At 39.7% G+C, this 25387-nt stretch overlaps 1 pseudogene and 1 gene segment (V, D, J or C); both read right to left on the minus strand.

The window, feature by feature from the left end:
- Positions 1–2361: 2361 nt before the first annotated feature.
- LOC132346289 (T cell receptor alpha variable 22-like) lies at positions 2362–3700 on the minus strand (annotated as a pseudogene).
- A 10525-nt stretch (positions 3701–14225) lies between these two features.
- LOC616138 (T-cell receptor alpha chain V region HPB-MLT-like) lies at positions 14226–15194 on the minus strand. The segment is given in 2 exon segments: positions 14226–14702; positions 14919–15194. Coding segments are annotated over 2 exon segments (621 nt in total).
- Between the last annotated feature and the right edge of the window lie 10193 nt (positions 15195–25387).

Below are 25387 nucleotides of genomic sequence, written 5' to 3' on the forward strand. Positions count from 1 at the left end.
AAGTCAATTTCTTGAAAGAACATCGATAAAAAAAATTCTCAACAAAATATTAGCAAACTTCAATTCAGTCAGTTCAGCTGCTCAATCATGCCCAACTCTTTGTGACCCCATGGACTGAAGCATGCCAGGCTTCCCTGTCCATCACCAGCTTCTAGAGCTTGCTCAAACCCATGTCCATAAAGTCAGTGATGCCATCCAACAATCTCATCCTCTGTTGTCCCCTTCTTTTCCTGCCCTCAATCTTTCCCAGCATCAGGGTCTTTATCAATGAATCAGTTCTTTGCATCAGGTGGCCCAAGTTTCAGCTTCAGCATTAGTCCTTCCAATGAATATTCAAGACTAACTTCCTTTAGAACTGAATTAAGTTAGGAAACTTAATTCAACAATTTATGAAAGAATCATATATCATGGCCAAGTGGGATATAGTCTAGGTGTACAAGGATGGTTCAGTATTTGCAAATCAATCAACATGATATACATTAATAGCATGAAGGATAAAAACTTATATAATTATCTCAACAGACAAAGAAAAAGTATTTGACAAAATTCAGCATCCATTCATGTTTAAAACTCTTAATAAACTTGGTATAATGGGACCACATCTCAAAATAATACAGGCCATTTACAACAAACACACAATTAATATCATATTTGATGGTAAAAACTGAAAGCTTTTCTCCAAGATGAGGAACAAGACAAGGATGCCTACTCTCACCATTTCCATTTAACATAGTACTTGAAGTCCTAGTCACAGCAGTCATATAGGAAAAAGAAATAGAAGACATTCAAATTGGAATAAAACTATTAAAATGCAAAAAGACAGCCTATCAAACAGAAGAAGATACTTGCAAATAATTAGTCAATAAGGGGTTAATGTCCAAAATATATAAAGAAATTTATATGCAATATAAAAACTGTAAATAATCTGGTTTTTAAAAAGGCAGAGGACCTAAATAAACATTTTTCCAAAGAAACATACAGATGGGCAACAGACACATGAAAAGACATTCAACACCTCTAATCATCAGGTAAATGCAAATCAAAACCCAATGAGATCTCACCTCACCCCAATCAGAACACTATCATCAAAAAGCCAAGAAGTAATGAGTGTTGCTGAGGATGTGAAGAAAAGGGACCCTTTGGGCACCCTTGCTGGGAAAGTAAACTGGTGCAGCCACTATTTAAAACAGCATAAAGGTTCTTCAAAAATTAAAAATATAAATACTATATCATCCAGCAATTCCATTCCTGGATATCTATCAGAAGAAAACAAAAACACTAATTTGAAAATATATATGCACCCTAATATTCACAGAAAGCATTATTTCTAATAACCAAGATATGGAAGCAATCAGTATTCATCCATATGAATAGATAGAGAATATGTGTAATATATATATATATATATATATATATATATACACACACACACACACACAATGAAATATTACTTAATCATAAAAAGGATAAAATCTCATCATATGAGACAACACTGAAAACCTGGAGGGTATTATACTTAGCAAAGTCAGTCAGACAGAGAAAGACAAATACTGTATGTTTTCACTTATATATGGATTCTAAAATGCAAAACTAACAGAACAGAAACAGACTCATAGATATAGGGAATAAACTACCAGTTACTAGAGGGGAAAGGGGTGAGTGTAGGAGTGAAATAGGTGAAGCGGATTAAAAGGTACAAAAATTATGTGTATTTTTCCATACTTACAAAATAAATAAAATTATGTAATGTGCAGTTAGGAAAGGAATCAACCCTGCCAATACCTTAACTGTAGCCAGTGAAACTGATTTCAGACTTCTTGCATCCAGAATTGAAAGAGGATAAATTTTAGTTAAACGACCAAGTTCATATTAACCATTGAGCATATATGTACTTTTTGTTTGCTGTGTCGCCAGGAGTCAGACACAACTGAGCGACTGCACTTTCACTTTTCACTTTAATGCATTGGAGAAGGAAATGGCAACCCACTCCAGTGTTCTTGCCTGGAGAATCCCAGGGACGAGGGAGCCTGGTGGGCTGCCATCTCTGGGGTCGCACAGAGTTGGACACGACTGAAGCGACTTAGCAGCAGCAATAGTAGGATGAGATGTATCTGCAGTTGTCTGTTGGGACGCATCATGGTGAGGCATGTTTGGATGGACATTCTTGGGACAGCCAACTTAGCTGAATAACATCTTCTTGGAGTCACTTTTCTCTTCTTTTAGTTCCTTTAACTTCTTCTTATTTTGAAGTAGAGCATGTTGTAGCTAAATATTTATTTTGATAGGGCTTCCCTCATAGGTCAGTTGGTAAAGAATCCGCCTGGAATGCAGGAGACCCCGGTTCCATTCGTGGGTCGGGAAGATCCCCTGGAGAAGGGATAGGCTACCCACTCCAGTATTCTTGGGCTTCCCTTGTGGTTCAGCTGGTTAAAAAGATCCCCTGGAGAAGGGAAAGGCTACCCACTTCAGTGGTCTGGCCTGGAGAACTCCATGGGCTCTATAGTCCATGGGGTCGCAAAGAGTCGGACCCGACTGAGCGCCTTTCACTTCACTTTCTTATCTATTAATAGACCTGTCCTAGTTACAAGTTTGAGACTCTAGCGCAGAAGAAGATACAGATTGAGAGGAAGATAAAGACCAAAGTCTCAAATCTGTAAGGCCAATAAGAAGCACTGCAAATGCCCTGTGGTGGCCTCACGGTGTGACTGTGGCTGGAGGAGGGGCTGAGCCCCGCGGAGGGTTTGAGTACAGACTGCAGGTGCCCGGGGAGCACAGTGCTGCACAGCACAGAAGTAAGTGCCTGAGTCTGTGGTCCGCAAAGAGGAAATGTGCAGTGAGCTGCGGCGTTCTTTAAGGACTGTCGTGGCATTTAATCTTCCTCCTTGCCTTGTTCCTGAAGGAATGTAAATGAGGTGGCGGCCCCCGGGCTTCTGAAGATACCACCGCACACTGCTGAGGTGGAGAAATTACACCACAGTGTAGAGCTGGCTCCCTCCTGTGGAGTCAGGGCTGGGGGACTCTGCTCCACATCCACCCCTCTCACACCTGATGAGAAAGAGACAACAGTCACAGGTGAGGCTCACTGTAACTCTGAAAAAACCCTGAACGTGTCCCTCCAGCTCCCATCGATGTTGAGAAGGATAGGAAGATGTGCAGGACTTGTCAACTCTTTCTACTCCCTCCCTCAACAGTACAGCAGCTGCTCATTTCTTCAGATTCCCCTGCAGGGCAGCCCCAACTCACAGCAAACCTGGGCAAACAAAAGCCCCAGCACAGTGCCCACTAGCCTCTTCATGATGCCTTGACTTGCTGCTGAGAAATTTTCACCTTAAAATACACAGCTAAACCCATAAGTGGTGTGTCACTTCTTGTCTGGAAATGTTCCTGCTCCTGCAACCAATCAGCTCACCCAACAAACCCTGCTCAGGTGACACTCTGTGACAGGAAGCCCCACCTAACAGTCAACTCCACTGAGAACACTGAACTTGAGAAAACAAATCCTTTCTTTGCAAATTGAAAAAGAAAAGAAAAAATCTAAGATGCCCATAGGAATGAAACATTTGCAATACTCTATATTCTCTGTACTATTTGCCTTCACAGAACATGCCAACTTCCTGAAAATAACACAGGCTGAAACTGTAAGTCCTTTAAGCTACCACATCTCAGGGGTTTGCAGATAGCTCCCCCTACAGTCCTAGTCACCATGTCACTCAGAGCATAGAAGTACTTGGTCAAATTACTTCAGTGGGCTTTTTCCTCAGGTGAAAGGAAGTTTCACTCTTCCTAAATTCAGATGCAAAACCTTTGATGCCTGAAACAAGATTGTTTCCAGACATGTACTTCAGGAGAAGCTGGAGTCCTTGGTTGGGGTACTGCACATACCAGTAGAGATTAGGTTGAAGAGAAAATGAGTAGTTGCACCTCAGCCCCCTGAGGGGCTCCTTCAGAGACAGTGATGTGGCCATCGGGCTGGGTCACTGACTGGGCTCCTGAACCATTAATACTGAATCAGTGAACTCAGCTAAACAAAAGTCTCTATTCAAAGTCAAACCAGAACAATGTTCCGTGTGTGGACAAGAGAGTAAAATGGAACAGTACTCACTCAGCAGCAGGAGTGCCTCAAGCATCAAGGTGAACACCAAGGTCATGGTGGAGCAGTGAAGAGGCAGTGAGCTGCTTTCCGGGTGATTCCCCACAGACAGAAGTCTCATGACTGGGGGACTTGAATCCAAGTTGCTCTGCGGTTGAGGAGGAATGACAGATGATATCGATTTCTTCTTCTGATGGAGACTGTAGAGGGAGCTAGGAAGAGAGGCTGTCTTAAAACTTCCTGTCTCTAGTGTCTGAGATGCTTTACATGTCATTGTGTAAAAAATGGTGTCAGGATATCTCTTTAAATTGGAAGGAAGGAAGGTTTTTTTGAGCTTATTCTGATCTTTCCCAATTTTCACAACAGTGCCCTCCAGAGGTCAGATAGAGAAATAAAGAGAGATTCACAATTTTTGTTCACCCCCTTGCTGGCTTTGTATGGTTGAATTTAAAAGCATTATAATTATGTACAGAGCAGAATTTATGTTTTGTAGGCTCTGAAACTTACAAAATTGCACTTTCTATAGCATCACAAAATTATGGATAAAAATTAAATAGAAAATAATGTTTAGAATGAGAAATACAATCATAGCAAATTATAAATTTTAGAAAGCAAATTCCACAGACAGCATAAATCTAGAAAACTGAGTCATATTTTAGTACTTATTTCCATGACACACTGCTATAGTACTTTTTGTTTCTATGCTTTTTGTCTTCATACTTTTTACGCTTTTCTTCATATGACAATAAATTTGTAAAAGCTTTAATACAGAGAAAAGAAAGATAATCATTGATTGAAATTTGCTGTCTTAAAAAATTCAAAGTGCATTTTGAAAATGGATGAAAATTTATAGGATTATGGTCAAAATTTGGAAACTGTCTATCACAGTACTATGTGCTACAAGATTTCATTACATTCCAAATTTTCTTATGTCATAACAAATCCTAAATACTATCAACTGATCACACCAATTAACAAGTTTATTTTCTATGTTAGTTTCCTATTGATGAGTGACAAATTATCAAGAACTTTTGTGATGGAACAACATCTGTTTATATCACAGGTTCTGTAAGTCAGAAATCAGCACACAGTTAAGCTGAACTCACAAGGTTGCAGTCAAGGAGGCAACTAAGACTGTCTGGGGCATGGGGTCCTCTTCCAGACTCAGTGGTTGCTGGTAGAATTCATTTCCTTGTGGCTGTAGCACTCATGGCAACTTGTTTCCTCAAGACAAGGAGGATGTCTCTGATCGCAGGAAAAGTTTAAGCTCTTTTTTAAAGAGCTCACTTGATTAGATTAGGCCCACCTAGGACAGTCTCCTTTTGATTCATTCAAGGTCATACTGATTAGAGACTTTAATTACACTTGCAAATTTCTTTTATGTGTGTGTGTTGTGTGCTCAGTCCCTCAGACTCTTTGCAACCCCATGGACTGTAGCCCACCAGGCTTCTCTGTCCATGGAATTTTCCAGGCAAGAATACTGGAGTGGGTTGCCATTTCCTCCTCCAAGGGATCTTCCCAATCCTGGGATCAAACCCACATCTCTTGCATCAGCAGACAGATTCTTCACCACTGCACCACCTGGGGAACCTTGGTATCATCTACCTACCATGGTTGTTAATGCCCTCATTGGACTGGCATGCTATGAGTTTAACTTTATTCTCATAAATGTAAAACATTGTGACCAGTCAGTAAGAAGTTAATATGAACAATAATAAATATGACCAGACGAGGCCATTTTCATACCAAAGGAAGAACATAAGCAAACTCATCTTCCAATGGATAGGGTGGAATGCACAGATATTCCACAGAGTGGAATGCAACAGCGTGCAAGGAAACTATAAAAACATATTGGAACCAGTTAGGGAGGTGTTACATGCTCTTAAAACACTAAAAGTTCTGGCAATGGACTCTCATGCCTTTTGGAAACAAAGACTTGTTAATGAATCATTACCAAAGGAACAGCAGTACAGTGTAATGTAAGGTAATTAGCATTAGCGTCAAACAGATTTTTGTTTGAAATCTGTCTCTGATGCTTAGCCTGTGAGATCTTGATGACAAGCACTTATGTACTGAAGTGACTGTGAGCTGCATAAATAAATTCCACTAGGTCAAAATTATATGCATTCTTAATTCAAATTCACTCTTGCAGATGCTAAATAAGCCTGTGGCTCACTCCGTCACCACCTGACAGACTAGAATTATAGTAGAGTGGAAGTTGGGGTTTAACTGGCAAGGATCTTAACTCGTTAAGATATATTATTTTTTGAAACATTTATAAAATATGGCTAAGGCCCTATGCATCTTGGAAATGACATGTTTAAGTAAGGGGCACTGAAGTTTAAGCTTTATTTTAAAATGAAATATTAAAAGTGTTAGTTGCTCAGTGGTGTTTGACTCTTTGTGACCCCATGACCTGTAGCCTGCCAGGCTTCTCTGTCCATGGGATTCTCCAAGCAAGAATACTGGAGTGGGTTACCATTCCCTTCTCCAAGGTATGTTCCTGACCAGGGATTGAACCCAGGTCTCCCGCATTGTAGGCAGATTCTTTACTGTCTGAGCTTTATAAGAAATATCTCGTTTAATACAACAATGTCTTGGGTTACTCATTTTTACCCTCCATTTTACAGATGGTAAACCTAGCTTCAAAGAATTTAAATTACACAGGATTGCAGTATTTTTAAGTGACAGGGTAGTGATTAGAATCTAGATCTAACTCCAGAGACCAGTCTTATGTGCACTCCACTAAGACTGTTTGCATGATAATTGAAGCAATATGAGCAGATGAAAATTTTCAAAGAATAGTATACAGATTGAGAGGAAAAGAGGGCCTAAGCAGTAGGAATGCTCTTCATGTGGGATGGGTAAAGAATAGGAGATCTTGCAAAGGATCTCCCAGAAGTTAAAGTTTAAGGTTGAGGTACTGTGTGCCAGGAACACAAAGGTCCCCAGAAAGAGTGGCAAGCACTGCAGAGAGTGGCTGCTCGAATGTGGTCTGTAGGTAGGTAGCATTCGCGTCACCAGGGAGCTACTCTGACTTCAGAATCTCAGGCCCAACCCCAAATTCCTAAGTCAGGATCTGCATTTTAATAATAATATTCCTGTGCACATTAAGATTTGAGAAATACTTGTCTAGATGAAGGAGGTTAAAAACGTCTTTTAGATTTAATAACAAAGAGATCATTGGTGATTTTTAAGAAAACAGATTTTAGAAAATATTGGGAGAAAAAACAGAAGTGTACAGAGTGAAAAAGAGGTGACAGCGTGTAAGCAGTTATATGATTAGGGCTTTTAAACAATAGCCAGGAAGTAAAAGATAGATTGGTTGCAGGAGAGGCATGTATGGGGTTTGGAGGAATAAGAAATATTTTTTCTAAGATGAGAAAGCTTGAATATTTTAAATGAGTCCTAAAAAATCAGACCATAGAATTCAGATGATCAGTGGCCTATGGTGCCATAGAAACCAGAAAGAATGGTGTCGGTGAAGTGTTTAGGTAAAGGGTACTATTTCAAAGTAAAAGAGATACCTGTTTTATTATTATGGGAGGGAAGGTGAATTACAAGTGTAAAAGCAGAATGTTTTATGAGATGCAGAAAGTTGAAGATTCATTTAAATATACTGAAATGGAGCTGGGCTCTATGGTCCTTGCCTCCCGTGTCCTCAGCCTGCCCTTGCCTGTGAAAAAAACTTAAGCCAAAGAAGAAGCTTAATCAGACATCCCCTGTAAAGTCACATGAAGAACATCTTTCAGCAAAGAGAAACTGAAAGTTTCTGAGAACTTTCAGAAATCAGTTTCCTTGTTGTGGACTGCTGCTATTCAACTTGAGAGAGATTGAGATGGCAACCCATGGGAGGAAAAGCACTTTGGTTAGAAATTTTTTATATAAAGTTTGAATTTAAAAATTTAAAACTTTCAAATGGAAAGAAACAAAAAGTCCTTCTTAGCTTTGCTTAATGGCGAAACTATTATTATTTTGTCTTGCTTGACTGTTTTCCTCTCCTTCTGTAATTTTTCTGATTAAGTTTATTCTTTGGAATTCAGGGAAAGCCCAAGAGGCTAATGGTTTTCTATGCACAAGAAGCAACAGAGTTTAGGTATTGGGAGTCTGTTTCAGAAAGACCCTATAGAATCCTGCTGGATTTCATATTGTGTGTGTGTGTGTGTGTGGCCTCTTGTGTGCCAAGCAGGGTTCAGGTCTGGAGGATGCTTTAGTAAAGAGATATTAAATGCCTACAGTTCAGTAGGAAGAGAGAGAAATTAAATTAATGTTTTTTTTTTTTAGAAAAAATAATTTTAAAGAGTAATAAGTACTATAAACACAATACAATACTGTACTGAGACAGAGTTACTCTTGAGGTGATGAAGGGCATCTACTTTAAGTGGAGGGGAGGCTCCACTCTGATACTTACTATGCAACACCAGGCAAAATACTGAACCCCCTTCAAGTTCAATTTCCTTTCCTGTAAGTACTCAGTATCTTTCTGCTGGGCACTGGACTCGGCACTGGCACTTATTATCTCATTCACTTCTCATGAGAACTCTGCATGGTAGATTCTATCAATATTGATATTCTATCAATATCTAACATTGTAGATACGTGAACACTAAAGCAAAAAGTCATTAAGTCATTTTCCCAAGATACTCAACTAATGAGTGGTAGATCTAGAAATACAAACCAAGTCTTTGGTCTCAAGCACTTTGTAACATTGCCTGCCTAAAGGTGAATTGATCCAACCTTGAAGTGTTCCAATAAGAATTAAGTAGGAACAAACATTCAAATCACCCAACATAATACCTTCCCTAACTTAAATATTCAATCACCTGCAGCAATGTGCAAAATCTTGGGGATGGGGTTGGGAGACAGAATCTGAAATTGCAGAATAATCTATCCACAAGATAAAGGTCAATATTTTTCTGGGATATGTATGAGTGTGTGTGTGCTCATTCATGACCGACTTTGCAACCTATGGACTATGGTCTGCCAGGCTCTTCTGTTCATGGGATTTTCCAGCAAGAATACTGCAGCAGGTTGCTATTTCCTACTCCAGGGCATATTGTCACCCTGCTTATTTAACTTATATGCAGAGTACATCATGAGAAATGCTGGGCTGGAGGAAGCACAAGCTGGAATCAAGACTGCCGGGAGAAATATCAATAACCTCAGATATGCAGATGACACCACCCTTATGGCAGAAAGTGAAGAAGAACTAAAGATAGTGAAAAAGTTGGCTTAAAGCTCAACATTCATAAAACTAAGATCATGGCATCCAGTCTCTTCACTTCATGGCAAATAGATGGGGAAACCGTGGAAACAGTGGTTGACTTTATTTTTCGGGGCTCCAAAATCACTGCAGATGGTGATTGCAGCCATGAAATTAAAAGACTCTTACTCCTTGGAAGGAAAGTTATCACCAACCTAGATAGCATATTCAAAAGCAGAGACATTACTTTGCCAACAAAGGTCCGTCTAGTCAAGGCTATGGTTTTTCCAGTAGTCATGTATGGATATGAGAGTTGGACTATGAAGAAAGCTGAGTGCCGAACAATTGATGCTTTTGAACTGTGGTGTTGGAGAAGACTCTTGAGAGTCCCTTGGACTGCAAGGAGATCCAACCAGTCCATCCTAAAGGAGGTCAGTCCTGGGTGTTCATTGGAAGGACTGATGTTGAAGCTGAAACTCCAGTACTTTGGCTACCTCTTGCGAAGAGCTGACTCATTTGAAAAGACCCTGATGCTGGGAAAGATTGAGGGTAGGAGGAGAAGGGGCCAACAGAGGATAGATAGTTGGATGGCATCACCGACTTAATGGACGTGGGTTTGGGTGAAGTCCGGGAGTTGGTGATAGACAGGGAGGCCTGGCGTGCTGCAGTTCATGGGGTCCCAAAGAATCGGACATGATTGAGTGACTGAACTGTACTGAACTGAACTCCAGGGGATCTTCCATAAGCAAGAATCAAACCAGCATCTTTTGTGGCTCCTGCATTTCCAGGCAGGTTCTTTACCAGCTCAGCCACCAGGGGAGCCCTTTCTGACGTATATGTAGTAGTTTACCTGGCAGATTTCATGTGTTATCATAAGTGTCCATGTCTATCATGTTCTTATTACTATCAATGAGAAATTAATTCATTAGAGTGTTATTTGAGAGATTGGGTGCCATAATATAAACTGGAATGAGTATACCAAGCAGTGTTTTCTGCAATTGTTAATTTTTTCCCATTATTGACTCTTGTTCTCACTTCGCTAGATATTTCTATACTACAAGAAAAGACAGAGCAGTACATACAATTTTACTTGCCAGAGAAGAAACTCCCATCTTGTGCAACAATTCCAAGCTTTCTTTTCAAGGTATCCTCTTACTCTCCAGCCATAATCAGGCCATACGCTGTACTTGTCATTTGAAGTCAATCACTTTCATATCTGGCAGGCAAAAGAAGAAGAAAAAAAGAAAACAGCCAGTTTTGTTGAATCCTCTTTCTCCCCATTTCTGCATAGGGAAGTTTACCGAATGGTTCAGCAGTGAGAGCTCCTATTGTGATTACTCTTTTGCTAACCAAAATTTTGGTTTTCTCTGCCCACCAAAGCCAAATAAAAAGGACAGAGACAGAATTTGGAGGAAATAGAAAGGTGGCTTTAAGAATACTGGAGTAGGTTGCCATTCCCTTCTCCAGGGGATCTTCCTGACCCAAGGATCAAACCTGTGGATTCTTTACCATCTGAACCACAAGGCAAGGGCTCACAGTCAGGAGTCAAGATCTTGATTTCTTCCTCTTGCATTGTTTCAAAGAGCCAAAGCCTGGCATCTGTAACCCAGCAATTGACTCTGGCAGTCAGGTGGCTCTGCAGCCTTCTTTCTGATATGTAACTACAACGGGAAGGGTGTTGTAAGGGAAAACACTAGATAGGAGATGTATTTAGCATAGAGACAAAGGAGACCATGTGAATTGCAGCTCCTGCAGAGTTAGGGAGCAGTAAAACAAAATTACAGATATGCAGAATTAGGAGCAGTTAAGGCAAAAAAATAAATAAATAAATAAATAAAACAAAAACAACTAGGAATGTTCACACCTTTCCCTACTGAGACTTCAGAGAATCTCTATCAGGGCTTCCCTGGTAGCTCAGTTGGTAAAGAATCCACCTGCAATGCAGGAGACCCCAGTTCACCTCCTGGATTGGGAAGATCCGCTGGAGAAAGGATAGGCTACCCACTCCAGTATTCTGCCCTGGAGAATTCCATGGACTATAGTCCATGGGGTTGCAAAGAGTTGGACATGACTGAGCAACTTTCACTTCACTTCAGGAATGTTCAGGCCTGCCCTCTGTTCTTTTTATCTTCTTTGGTCCCAGGAAAGGGAAAGAAAAAAACCTCATTTCTCTTTTTTCCTTTTCACTGCAACAGGCTTCCTTGCAGTTTTACCCACGATCACTGGAGGGGAGCAGAGAGGCCAGTGTAAGCATCATAAGATATTTGAGCAGGACACCAGCTGGCAGAGTTTAGCTTTCATTCTTGATTCATGCAGTGTGTTACAGCCTGATTCTCAGCAGAAAAAAATAGAAAGATTTAGATAAAGGATTCATTTTCTTGTTCATAAGAAGCTAGTTTGAAAGTATTACTTGTTTGCTTCCTTTTAACACTGTGCGACCCCATAGACGGCAGCCTGCCGGGCTTCCCTGTCCCTGGAATTCTCTAGGCAAGAACACTGGAGTAGGTTGCCATTTCCTTCTCCAAATAAGCTCTCCTGCTACTGCTAAGTCACTTCAGTCGTGTCCGACTCTGTGCGACCCCAGAGACAGCAGCCCACGAGGCTTCCCCGTCCCTGGGATTCTCCAGGCAAGAACACTGGAGTGGGTTGCCATTTCCTTCTTCAATGCATGAAAGTGAAAAGTGAAAGTGAAGTTGCTCAGTCATGTCCGACTCTTCGCGACCCCATGGACTTCAGCCCACCAGGCTCTTCCGTCCATGGGATTTTCCAGGCAAGAGTACTGGAGTGGGATGCCATTGCCTTCTCCGAGAAATGGAGTATTTCCTGCCGTATCAGTAAACAAGGATGTCACAGTCATCAGCACCTGCAGCCCAATGTCAGCTCCTGAGCCTAAGGGCACTCAGGAAGGAGAAGAATATCTGTGATCTAACAACCATCAGAACTGCAGTCACTCCCTACCACGAGACTAAAGGAGCTCAGGATGTAAGAAACACAGATACTGGCCCCAAGATAGCTGAGGTGAATGGTAAAAGAGTGACTTCAGTGAGCCTGGACTCTTGCATCTTCCCATGCATAGAAGTGTGCTAGACTCCTTAACTTGCGCTTAGTCGCTCAGTCATGTCCGACTCTTTGCAACCCCATGGACTGTAGACTGCCAGGCTCCTCTGTCCATGGGGATTCTCCAGGCAAGAATAATAGAGTGGGTTGCCATGCCCTCTTCCAGGGGATCTTCCCAACCCAGGGATCAAACCCAGGTCTCCCACATTGCAAGCAGATTCTTGACTGTCTGAGCCACCAGGGAAGTCCATCCTTAACTTTAGATATCCATTTTTCTTTAATTAACAATAATCTTTTGATGTTCCGACTACCTGCACTTTGTTGCAAAACTTCTATATAACCTGGCTCTTCTGCTCACCTCCTTAGAGCAGTTCTTTCAGGTTTACTTGAGATGCTACCTCCCAGGCTTGAAGTCCTAAAAATTCCCACCAGATAAAACGTATCTCTCAACTTTTGCTTGTGAATATTTTTTAAGTTGACAGTATTTATAACAATCTCTTTTTCAGTTTGATATGAATATATTTATGCATAGAGTAACCATTTTTAAATCTCTCCCCCACTTGCCTGCCTATGGAAACATATGATGTGCAAAATACAAGTTAATCTTGTATCTGATTGTATCTCAGTAGTTAAGATGCAGGATCCAATGGGACAATGTGGGTGAGGTATAAAAGGAAAAAACAACACTCAAAAATGGATAAGTAAACTTGATATCCCTTGAAGAGGGTGTGGCAACCCACTCCAGTATTCTTGCCTGGAGAATCCCATGGACAGAGGAGCCTGGTGGGCTACAGTACATAGGGTCATGAAGAGTCGGATGTGGCTGAAGCAACTTAGTATGCATGCACAAACCTGGTATACTCTTTTAAGGAGAAGGTTATGTTGATTATGGTAGAATGGGGAATAATTGCATCATATTAACAAGAAGCATAGTTCTGCCATTTTCTTTATTTGAAAGTGTTGTTAAAAGAAGTACAGATGGATGACCAGTTGCAATAGAAGGTACTGGAATAGCTTTGTAGTGTCTCCACTAGCTGGAAATCTATGAATTTGTTTCCCTGTATTGTTCTGGGCTAGGGTTGGCCATAAAAAAGATTGTGAAAGGTTTAGAAGGTAGTTGTCATAAAGTAGCCACATTTTTTTATGCCCTGCTGGTTGGTGCAGGGCTCCAGTCACTGTGCAACTCACACATGTTGCTGTTGATCTGCTAGCTCATCTTATTGTTGACTTACAACTCCTTAACCTCCAACCAGATCTCCTCCTCATCATCCCTCTGTCTTGGGCCAATGTGCATGTAGCATGGTGATAAATATCCACTTCTCCTGAAGGTCACCCACTACTGTGAGATTGAAGGAGGTGAGATACAGACAAGTTTTTAGTGTGTCTTTGTGGGTTCCAGTCATCCTTATGGGTTCTAGTATGTCCTTAAATGTCAGTTTTCCCATGCTTTTGTTCATATCCAATTTCCCTTTCCAAACGACTCTCTAGTTGATTTAAAGTAAATTCAGGCTCAGCACAAGATGCAAAGATAACAGCTTTGTGTAAACTCCTCCACCAACTCTAGCAATTGCCTGAGAGTTCTATTCCTTGAGTCTCTTATTCTATATCACAGTGGTTCTACTTTTCTGATTGTACCCTAACTGACACAAAACCTAATAAGAAAAGATTAAGGAAATTATATTCATAACAATTTCTGAAAATTAAACCCAGATTTATGATGTGAGATTTTTATAGATGCAGTTGCCACATTAAATTATTACAGGGCAAGTTTTCAAATTTAGACAACTTTGCACATGTTCTGTATGATTGATATAAAATTTAAAAAAATTAAGACTGAGAACATATTACTAGAAAGTTAGTCTGGACATCTGTTCCTAAGTGACTTATAAGGAGCTTCCAGGCCACAGATTAAGCAACCACACAACTACCATTCTGGTCTGGGTTCTGCAGGTGCATATTTCAGCTGGAGTTCTGCAGCAGGGAAGCTCTCTTGTATTAAACTCTGGGGTTTTTGTTTAGCTTTTCCCATTACTTTAAGCACTGTGAGCTCCCAGAGAGCACAGAAATACTTGGCAGAATCTTCCAGCTGTAAGTCTGAAATGGTGAGGCTGATGGATTTACGAGCTTTCTGAAAATTTACAGAGTAGCGGCCATTCCTTGCATTCTGGCCAGAAGAAACCTGACCAATAAGGTAAATCATCTCTCCACTGGGAAGCAGCTTGTACCAATAGTAATAGTAACTGTAGTAATAGCTCCCGGTTGTTGCATACCGACAGTTCAGGGTGACTGACTGTCCCAGTTGACTGGATGTGTCTGGCTGGTCTTGAATAACTGTCTGCGCCACACCAGATCCTGTGGGGAAAAAATTCAGGAAACAGAGCTGAAGTAATGCACAAAATAATGTAGGAATTAGACTGATTTGGGACCCAAAGAAAACCCAAATTGAAATCATAATAAGTATGCTTTTCTCCAACCCTCCTTTCCTCCCAAGTCCCTGTGAAGCACCGCGTGCCTGTGTGCAGTCCTTTCACCCTGAACACTCGCACCCATGTTTGGAAGCATCCCTACCAGAGAAGGTGAAGGCCAGGAACACCCAGAGCAGGCTGGAGAACGGCATGAGGTGTGGATTTCCCTGCACAAATGTGCTCAGTTCTGCCTCAAGGTGAGAGTTCAGTGTCTTTGAGTGCCTGGCAGCACATATACATACTACCCGGTACTTGTGTGACTCCCCCCAATGGGAAGTGGGGTTTGTCATGTTCATAGACCACGTGGTCTGTGCACATATGGGAAAAAAGTCTGGCTCACCACAAACTTTATTTTGTCTACTTGTCTTTTCCTGGTAATTGAGTTAGGCAGATTCTGAAAAGGAGTATGGAAAAAAACAATTAGTATTAAAGGTATGAGATGAGGGGAATTGAATTTTAAACAAGTTGACAAATATTGATAATTATTCAGTAAAATAATTTTACCAGCTCATTTAAGACAGAATTTAGTATAGGCTATGAACTCTTTTTGTAACTTACTTACTGGTCATTCATTTAGCCTATACTTACTTTTCCTCCATTCAGAAACAATGACTTTTTTTTTTTTAAACCCACAGATTTTCAGCTTTCTTGGTGAAAAGCTATCTTATCCAAAATAATTAACCTATCTTTTTTTTTTTTTTCTTAACTGTGTTTTAGGGCTCTATTTAGATTTTTTAGTAAATAAAATTACTCTAACATGAAATGAAGAAACATCAGTTCTTCTAATTTTTCAGAATCTATTCCTTTGTATGTGTTTTTATGAAACTGTAACAGGAATAAAATATTATTCTTTTGAAATCCGACATTGAACCTTATTTATTAAACTTTGAGGAGGATCAGGATATTCAGTCTTGTTGCCTCTACAAGGAGAATTATACTTATTAGATCATGTGCCCTAGAATTGTACTGATGTCACTCTGAAAGATATTGATGAAGATAATTGAAGATGATGCAAGTAAATATAAAAATATTTCATGTTCATGGGTTTTAAGAATAAACAATGTGAAAATGTCCTCTGAACCAGAGCAATCTATAGATTTAATGCAACCCCTTTCAAAATAATCATGGCATTTTTCACACAACTACTGCAAATAATCCTAAAATTTGTATAGAACCACAAAAGACCACAAATAGTCAAAGCAATTTTGAAAAAAAAAAGAACAAAGTTGAAGGTATCACAGTCCCTGACATCAAAATATGATTCAAAGGTGTTATAATCTAAAATACACATTGCTGGCCAAAAAACAGAGATTCAGTCAATGGAACAGAATAGGGAGTCCAGATTTTACCCCTTGTATACATGGTCAATCAATCTATAACAAAGGAGGCAAGAATAAGCAATTGGGGGAAAGACTGCTTGTTCTATAAGTGGTGTTAGACAACTAGACAGCTACATGTTAAAGAATGAAATTAGAATATTTTCTCACAGCATATACTAAAATAAATTCAAATTGGATTAGAGACTTAAATATAAGACCTGAACTCATAAATTCTTAAAGAAAGTATAGACAATATGCTTTATGACATTCATCTTTGCCATATTTTTGTCTCTATTTCCTCAGGCAAAGACAAAGAAGAAACAACACAGAAAATAGGACCTAATTAAATTAAAATATTTTGCACAGTGAAAGAAACCATTAATACACAAAAAAGGCAACCTATCAAATGGGAGAAGATATTTGGAAGTGATTGGTCAATAAGGAGTTAATGTCCAGAATATATAAAAATCTTTTGCACACAATATCAAGACCACAGGCAGAGGACATGAATAGACATTTTTTCAAAGAAACATACAGATGGCAAACAGACACATGAAAAGATGTTCAACATCTCTAATCATCAGTTAAATGCAAATCAAAACCACAATGAGATATCACATCACTCCTACCAGAATACTATCATGACAAAAATGAAAAATAATTGAGCGTTGTCCAGGATGTGGATAAAAGGGAAAACTTGTGTATTCTCGCTGGGAAAGTAAGCTGGTGTAGCCTCTATTCAAAACAGTATGAAGATTCCCCAAACCAATAAAAAATTAACTACTATATGATGTGGGGCTTCCCAGGTGGCTCAGCAATAAAGAATCCACCTTCAGTGCAGGAGACACAATTTTGATCCCTGGGTCAAGAAGATCCCCTGGAGTAGGAAATGGCAGCCCACTCCAGTATTCTTGCTGGGAAAATTTCCAGAGACAGAGGAGCCTGGCAATCTATGTTTCCATGAGGTTGCAGAGAGTCGAACATGACTGCAATGACTTAGCATGCACATGCATTATATGATTCAGCAAGTCCATTCCTGGTTATCTATCAGAAGAAAACAAAACACTAATTCAAAAATATGTATGCACCCAAATGTTCACTGCAACATTATTTCCAATAGTGAAGATATATAGAAACAACCTCAGTTTTCACTCATATGAATGGATCTAGAAGATATATATGTGTCAGTGTGTGTGTGTGTGTGTATACAACAGAATATTACTATCTATAAAAAAGAATAAAATTTTGCCAGTTGGGACAGCATGATAGATCTGGAGGATATCGAATTTAGCGAAATGTCAGATAGAGAAAGACATACTGTGTGCTTTCACTTTTATATGAAATCTAAAAGCAAAACAAATGAACAAATATAACAAAACAGAAACAGACTCAGACATATAGGGAAAAAACTATTGGTTACTACAGGGGAAAGGGGTGGGTGTAGGGGTGAACTAGGTGAAGGGGATTAAGAGGCAGAAACTTCCACTTATAAAATAAATAAATTAAAACTAGGTAATGTGCAGTGAAGGGAAATAATCAACCTTGCCAAGAACTTGACTGTAGCCAGTGAAACTGATTTTAGACTTCTTGCATCCAGAACTTAAAGAGGATAAATTTGTTTCAAGTGATCAATTCATATATGAACAATGAACAGATATTTTCTGTTTGCTTGCCCCAGTCATAGGATGAGATGTGAGTCTTTGCAATTTGCAAACGTGAGTAATTGCAATTGTGAGTTATTTGTATTTGCAATTATGGTAAGGCAGATTTGAATATTCTTGAGACACCCAACTAAACTGGATAACATCTTTATTGGAGTCATTTTCTCTCCTTTTAGATCCTTTCACTTTTTATTGTTTTGGTGTCCAGCATATTGTGTTTAAATATTTACTTTAAATCTGTAGTCTTATCTAGATACTCTCCTAGCTACAAGTCAAAGGTTCTAGTGCAGAAGGAAATATAGGAGATATTCAGAAGGGAAAAGACCAAATCCCAAATTCGTTGGGCCAAAAAGTGTTTGTGGTTAAAGTTGTCCTAGTGTAGATAAGAAATACTAAACAGGGCAAATACCTGGTAACGGCGTCACGGTGTGACTGTGGCTGGAGGAGGGGCTGAGCTGAGAAACGGTTATTTCCAATTTTATTGGAATGAAGAAGGAAAGAATTGGTTTGGATTTCAGTATTATTTCAGGGTATGAAGGCAGAAAGTTGACACATCTATTAATTTTAATGAATTTTTTTACTTCTTGTAGATAGAAATTAAGTACCTTCCAAGATAATTAATAGAAGAGATCCCGGGTTAAGAAATGTGATGAGTGTGAGAAGTTTTGAAAAAGTCACTGTAGGAATTGACAATGAGAAATGATTACAGAGAAAAAGAATACTTTCTTGGAAGCACTGTGGGTCTAGTTAGTGTTGGAGGTAATAACAATTTCAATGACACCAGTCTGCCCATGTGTGTGATTTTCTTGAACTCTGCTTTATCAAAGTATATAAGAAAGTAGATTTTTTTTTTTGTAATTTGATCTTTATAATGACCGAACAGTATTCCATGGTATGTGTGTAATATAGTGTTTTGAATCGTTACCCCAATGAGGAACATAAAAAGGCAGATATTAATCCATGATTAGGAGTTAATAAGATCATTGATATGACATAGAATTAACTCAAAACAATGAAGTTAGTGACTGAAGACTGATTGAAGGAGGACTGAAGTTTAGATATTGTAGAAAGAGAAATAAAAGATTGGAAACTTCTGAGAAATAAGATAACAATAAAGAGATCTGGGGGCTAAATGATCATAAAGAGTCAAAGAATGAATGCAGCAGAAGTTTATGAGTGTAAGAATCTGAGGATGCAAGATTTAGACAGATAAAAGATTTCAGAGGTGGAGCGGCATCTAACTGGAGAAATATCATCACATCTGTCTGAAGTGTGGCCCTGGGAGTTTGTGACTGAGAAGGATCCTAACTGATAGACTTCAGAGTTGATGAGTTCAGGCTTCTCTCTGAATTGTCCTCTCTGAATTTAAGTCAAGGAGTATTTTAGGTTACAGTAGAATCTTATGTGTTTACATCTTCAATATATAAGGAAGAGTGTGGCGGTGTCACACTGAATAATTCTCACAGACACACAGGATTGTAAGAGACGGTGCAGGGAGAGTTCGTGGAAGAGCAACTCTCTGAGAAAACGCTGAGCGCATATTTATTGGTAACTTATGGTATAATCTTTAACTAAGATCAGTAAAGCAAGACAGAGACCAGCACTCTGGGGTTAAGGAAGATACCTCCTGGAGGTCTGCAGGAAATCACATGAGAGTTGTAAAGAAAGGTCGTTGAAAAAAGGGGGATTTGTTTATTATGCAGAACAGCATCTTGCAATGCTGACCTGTCAACCAGAACATCTAACTTAAAGGCAGGGGAGAGCAAGCAAGGAAGAGGGAATGAGTAAGATTCAATTCCAGGAGACATTTCTGAGAAAACAGTAAAACAAGGTTCCCACAGAAGAGTGATGTTTATAAAGATGAGAGTGACAAAAGGAATAGGGAAAAGTAGGGGAAAAGGCAAAGCCCCAAAAGGTCAAAGACAAGAGTCTGTTTTTCTGGGGGATGTGGTAGTGACAAGAATGCTGTTCTCATCTCTAAATTTGAAGTGTTTTAGATGAGGGAGGACCAGAAGTAACCACAAGTGAAAGAGCTCTATTACAAACAGTCAGGTTTCAGTTAGGATATGTGGAAGGAATTTTTGCAGGGGCTACTGAATGTTTATTTTCAATAGAGTGAGGATTTAGAGGGCAAAATAGAAAGCAGTTTGGGATGGTAAGAGGTAGTTAGGTCAATGTAGAAAATTAAATGGGTCAGACTCCTTGGTGAATCATTCCTCTCTGCAAGGAGTCAATCAGAGGTAGAAACAAATGTGCCTTCAAAGGTCCTAATACAGAGGAATGTGGCCACAACCAGATCAAGTGGCGCTCAAGTCTGTAAGAAGACGTCATAAGTCAGTAAATTTTGGCTCTCCCAATGGATTTCTTTTCTTTGTGTTCAGGAAATGGTCTTTTCCATGTGCCATGAGTGTATACACTTGTTACTTGTTTCTTATAACCCTCTTACATCTTATCTACTTTGGGGGCAAGTCAATTTGAAATCACTTAGTATGTTGCACATTTCATGCAATTCTGATAGAATGAATTAGATATTCTTCTAACTTAGAATCAATCTCTCAGATGTGCCTAACAGATGGAGTTTGTGAAACATTAGAATCCTCAATGTGGCATCGTTCACATCGTATTCTTGGATATTCAAAAAGACTGAGAAATTTGTCCTGGTGTGTAGGATGTGTATGGAAATGTAAATGGCTATGTTTATGATACTTTGGAAATTGTTTTGATTCTGTGAGTGAAATCTGTGGTAACAAATACTTGTACTCAAGTCTCGGAAAGTACAATGAGAGGTGCTCTAGCACTTTCCAAAGATCAGCATATCCCTTCAGGACACTTTCAGTCACCTTTCCCCTCATTTCCTCCTCTTCCCAGCTTTAGAACTCACTTTGCTTTTCCTAAAACATATCTTTCTGTCTGTTTTATTTATTGAAGTGTTCTCAGTAATTAGCATAGTACCTGATGAATAGTAGCTGCTCAATAAACATTTATTGAATAAAGAAATATTCTTGGCTGAACACTTTACTGACAATTGCTAGGGATGCAATAAAATATAGGGGGCATGAGTTAGATCTTCTATAAAAATAGAAGAAAGAGTCTAAGGACATCACATGGGATCTCATAATGAAGACAAGGATATATTCCAAAATCCTTATTCATTCATGGACTCATTAAATTTTTCCTTCCTATTTACCTTTTTTCTTTCGTTCTTCCCACCCTCTCTCTTTTCCTTCCGTCCTTTTTCTGTTCCCCATTCCTATCATTATTAAATGTGAAATTAGATCCCAATTATTTTGTTAGGCTCTTCCTGTGAACTTCAGTTCATTCCAATACAAACTTCTCTTTATCTCTGACATTCTTCATAGATTGTGATAAATGGAATAAATTTCTGCTTGTTTTATTAAAATTTTGAATTATTGTGTTTGTCATAAGGTGGTGGACACCACATAGTTTGAAAGATTATGATTGCATGTAGCTAGATAGAACCCCCTGGAAAGACGCAAGGAATTCTCCTAAGTTTGCAAAAAAGAATAACAAAAAAATGTTCATTTAGACATTAGTTGGATACTCACAGTCAGCGTATTATCACAACTATAAGTCAATGAAAATCTAAACAATGCATATAATGATTCAGCAACGTGCCCAAGGAAGCACAGTGCTTGTCAATCCTAAAGTAGTGAACCAATTTGATTAATAAAAAGCCTCTTCTTATGCTGAGGCTTCCCAGGTGGCACTAGTGGTAAAGAACCTGCCTGACAGTGCAAGAGATATAAAGACACGGGATCAATCCCAGGGTTGGGAAGATCCCCTGGAGTAGGGCAAGGCAACCCACTCCAGTATTCTTGCCTAGAATCCATGGACAGAGGAGACAGTCAAGAAACAGTCCAGAGGGTCACAAAGAGTCGGACATGACTGAAACGACTTAGCATACATGCACATTGTGTATAGTAAAGTACATTTGGATTGTTAAAATAAAAAATACAGGTAATTTCCTATTTGTGGAGGATGCAAGATATGTCTTCTCACTCTGTTGAAGTATGACTGTTTACAGCATATAGAGGGCAAGATGCCACTTCTCCAAAAATTTTAAATGCGCTCTTTATTGAACATCTAATCAAATTTTCTAGTATCTAATTCATATATCTAATTAAAATTTTCATGTACATGCCAAAGTGATTCTACAAAGATGTGTAAGACAACATTCTTTATGATAGCAAATAATAAGAAACAATTATTCATTAATGAGTTAAAAATTAATTAATTATTAATTAATTTAATGATAAAATGTTTAAAAGTACTAAATAAGCATCAGAAAGAATGTAGTGGGCCACTTCACTTTGTTTCAACTGTAGAAAGAGCTCCAGGACATTATTAAATGAAAATTAAAAGATACAATGTAAAAAATCCAAATAAATTCAATTTAATGGCAAATCATTTGATCTGTTTGTGTGTACATATGTATGTATGTGTATAAATGTGTATGCAGTTGCATAAAGTGATGTGCAAAGATATGCGCATGTGTGTTCAATTGTGTCCAGCCCTTTGCGACCCACTAGACTGTAGCCACTCAGGCTCTTCTGTCCATGGAATTTCTCAGGCAAGTATACTGGAGTGGGTTGCCATTTCCTACTCCAGGGGATCTTCCTGACCCAAGAATTGAACCTGCCTCTGTTGTGTCTCCTGCATTTGCAGGCAGATTCTTTACCACTGCACCATCTGGGGTTCAATTCAGTTCAGTGGCTTAGTCGTGTCCGATTCTTTGCAACCCCATGGACTGCAGCAGGCCAGGCTTCCCTGTCCATCACCAACTTCCGGAGCTTGCTCATACTCATGTCCATTGAGTTAGTGATGCCATCCAACCATCTCATCCTCTGTCATTTCCTTCTCCTCCTACCCTCAATCTTTCCCAGCATCAGGGTCTTTTCAAGTGAGTCAGTTCTTTGCATCAGGTGGCCAAAGTACTGGAGCTTCAGCTTCAGCATCAATCCTTCCAATGAATATTGAGGGCTGATTTCCTTTAGGATGGACTGGTTTAATTTCCTTGCAGTCCAAAGGACTCTCAAAAGTCTTCTCCAACACCACAGTTCAAAAGCATCAATTCTTCAGCACTCAGCTTTCTTTATAGTCCAACTCTCACACCCATACATGACTATTCGAAAAACCATAGCTTTGACTAGATGGACCTTTGTCACCAAAGTAATGTCACTGCTTTTTAATATGCTATCTAGGTTGGTCATAGCTTTTCTTCCAAGGAGTAAGCGTCTTTTAATTTCATGACTGCAGTCACCATCTGCAGTGATTTTTGAGCCCCCCAAAATAAAGTCTCTCCCTCTTTCATTGTTTCCCCATTTATTTGCCATGAAGTGATGGGACTGGATGCCATGATCTTAGTTTTTTGAATGATGAGTTTTAAGCCACCTTTTTCACTCTCTTCTTTCATTTTCATCAAGGGGAAGCCTTTCATCAGGGAAACCTTTCACCTGTGGAACTGTGCAAAAATATATGTAATTGAAATAAACAGGCTGATATGATATATATTAAACTGTTAGAAAAGGACAGTGGGAGGAATCTCCTTCATTTGGTGGAATGAAGGAGATACAGCTATGCGCCTTCACTTTTGCTCTGCCTGAGACTTTTATGATGAGATGGATCTATGTGCTGCTTAGAGAATATAGAAAATGATGAAAACTCTTTATAGAGGCAGAACTAGACAGATTAAAAATAAATATTCACTTAGTTTTTGTTTCCTTAAAGAATTTTTTTTATCACAAACGTGTGTTCTAGAGTAGTAACAAAATAACATTTCAGATTTTCCTCTGAGTAAGATCAATCTGCAAGTGAAACAACTGTAATAATATGCGTTTCTGAGTATGGATTTGTCCTGGGTCCAAATGAAAGAAGCCTTTGGAACAGGAGAATTAGTTGTGTTTTCCTTATCTTTTCATCTTTAACACACTGAAACCAACATTTTATTGACACAAGGAGGAGCCATGACAAACTATTAATACCTCTTCACTTTATTCCTGTGTTAAAATTATGATTCTTAGTTTCCTTATCATTCATAGCCACATCAACCAATGAAGCACTTCTTCCTTGTCCTCTTTATCTTCTTTTCTTTATCCATCTTCTTCCATTTCCCTTCCCTTCATTTCCCTCATGTCTTACTGCTCTTCTGATTCTCCTTCCAGATGACTCTAGATTTGTCTTGTGACTGCTCCCGCAACTCTGCCCCGCCTCGATCTTCCCACCAGAGATACTGCACAGGTGCAGCCCCGCCTGTCCCAGTGTGCCTCTCTCAGGACACAGTAGTACACAGCGGCGTCTCTCAGGGTGACCTGGGGCAGGACCAAGGTGCTGGACTTTCTATCTGAAGCTATGGTCAGAGAGGCCATGCTGCTGTTCACTGTGCCTCGTAAGCCATGAATGACATACAGTGGACTCTGATTGGGATTTTGCCGATACCAATGTATATAGACATTTCCACAAATGGTAGAGTGGTTACAAGGCAGGTTTACGTCTTCTCCTTCAGCACAATCCATGGAGCTGGGCTGGGTTGTCTTAGCATCAATCACAGTCCCTAAAGGGTCAAGAAAATAAAATTATCCCCTGACAACAAATCAGTGTAATTCTGTGGATCAAGGGCACTGCTAACTGCTACTGCTAAGTCACTTCAGTCGTGTCCAGCTCTGTGTGACCCCATAGACGGCAGCCCACCAGGCTCCCTCGTCCCTGGGATTCTCCAGGCAAGAACACTGGAGTGGGTTGCCATTTCCTTTTCCAATGCATGAAAGTGAAAAGTGAAAGTGAAGTCGCTCAGTCGTGTCTGACCCTCAGCGACCCCATGGACTGCAGCCTACCAGGCTCCTCCGTCCATGGGATTTTCCAGGCAAGAGTACTGGAGTGGGGTGCCATTGCCTTCTCCGGGATCAAGGGTACAACACTCCCCAAACTGTCTGGACCTACCCCCTACTCCAGTGTTTTTATCTATGTCCTGAGAAATACTATTGATGCCTACTATATAGGGACCAAAGACACACGGCAAGAATCTAAGAACTCTACAGGCTTTATCCCGGGGTCCTTGGCTCAATAACCCCAGAGATTTCTTCCAACCTACTTACTGCTAAGGTCTCTTTGGGATAATGGCTATGGAATAACCTGCCATGTAGAAGTTTGCGCTCACTAGCAAATGCATAGATCTGTTCTCAATTCCATTGCTATAATGCTGAATAAAACACGGGGAGTAGAGATCAAGTGAATCTTTATGGTCCCTTGGCCTCAAAGTCAACCCTTGTAGACATAGAACACTTACCCAAAATCAGAAAAACAGTAACCCCAATCACCAGCCTCATACTTCAAGGACAAACCAGGATTGTGGGCTCAGAGCTTACACTTGTGTCTGCTCCTAGGCTTGTTTCCAGAGAACAGACACAACTGCTGCTGTTAGAGACTTACAACCAGTGCAGGTATCTGTTGCAGTGTGTTGTTGCCAGGATCTGTCAGCCAATGATCAAGCAGCTCCCTGTCTAGGTCTTCCTGCCCTGTTTTAGGCACATCCTGCAAAGAAGGCGACACATCCCAAACTCACAGGGTGCCGACTG

Source organism: Bos taurus, chromosome 10 (assembly GCF_002263795.3).
Source record: "Bos taurus isolate L1 Dominette 01449 registration number 42190680 breed Hereford chromosome 10, ARS-UCD2.0, whole genome shotgun sequence".
NCBI lineage: Eukaryota > Metazoa > Chordata > Mammalia > Artiodactyla > Bovidae > Bos > Bos taurus.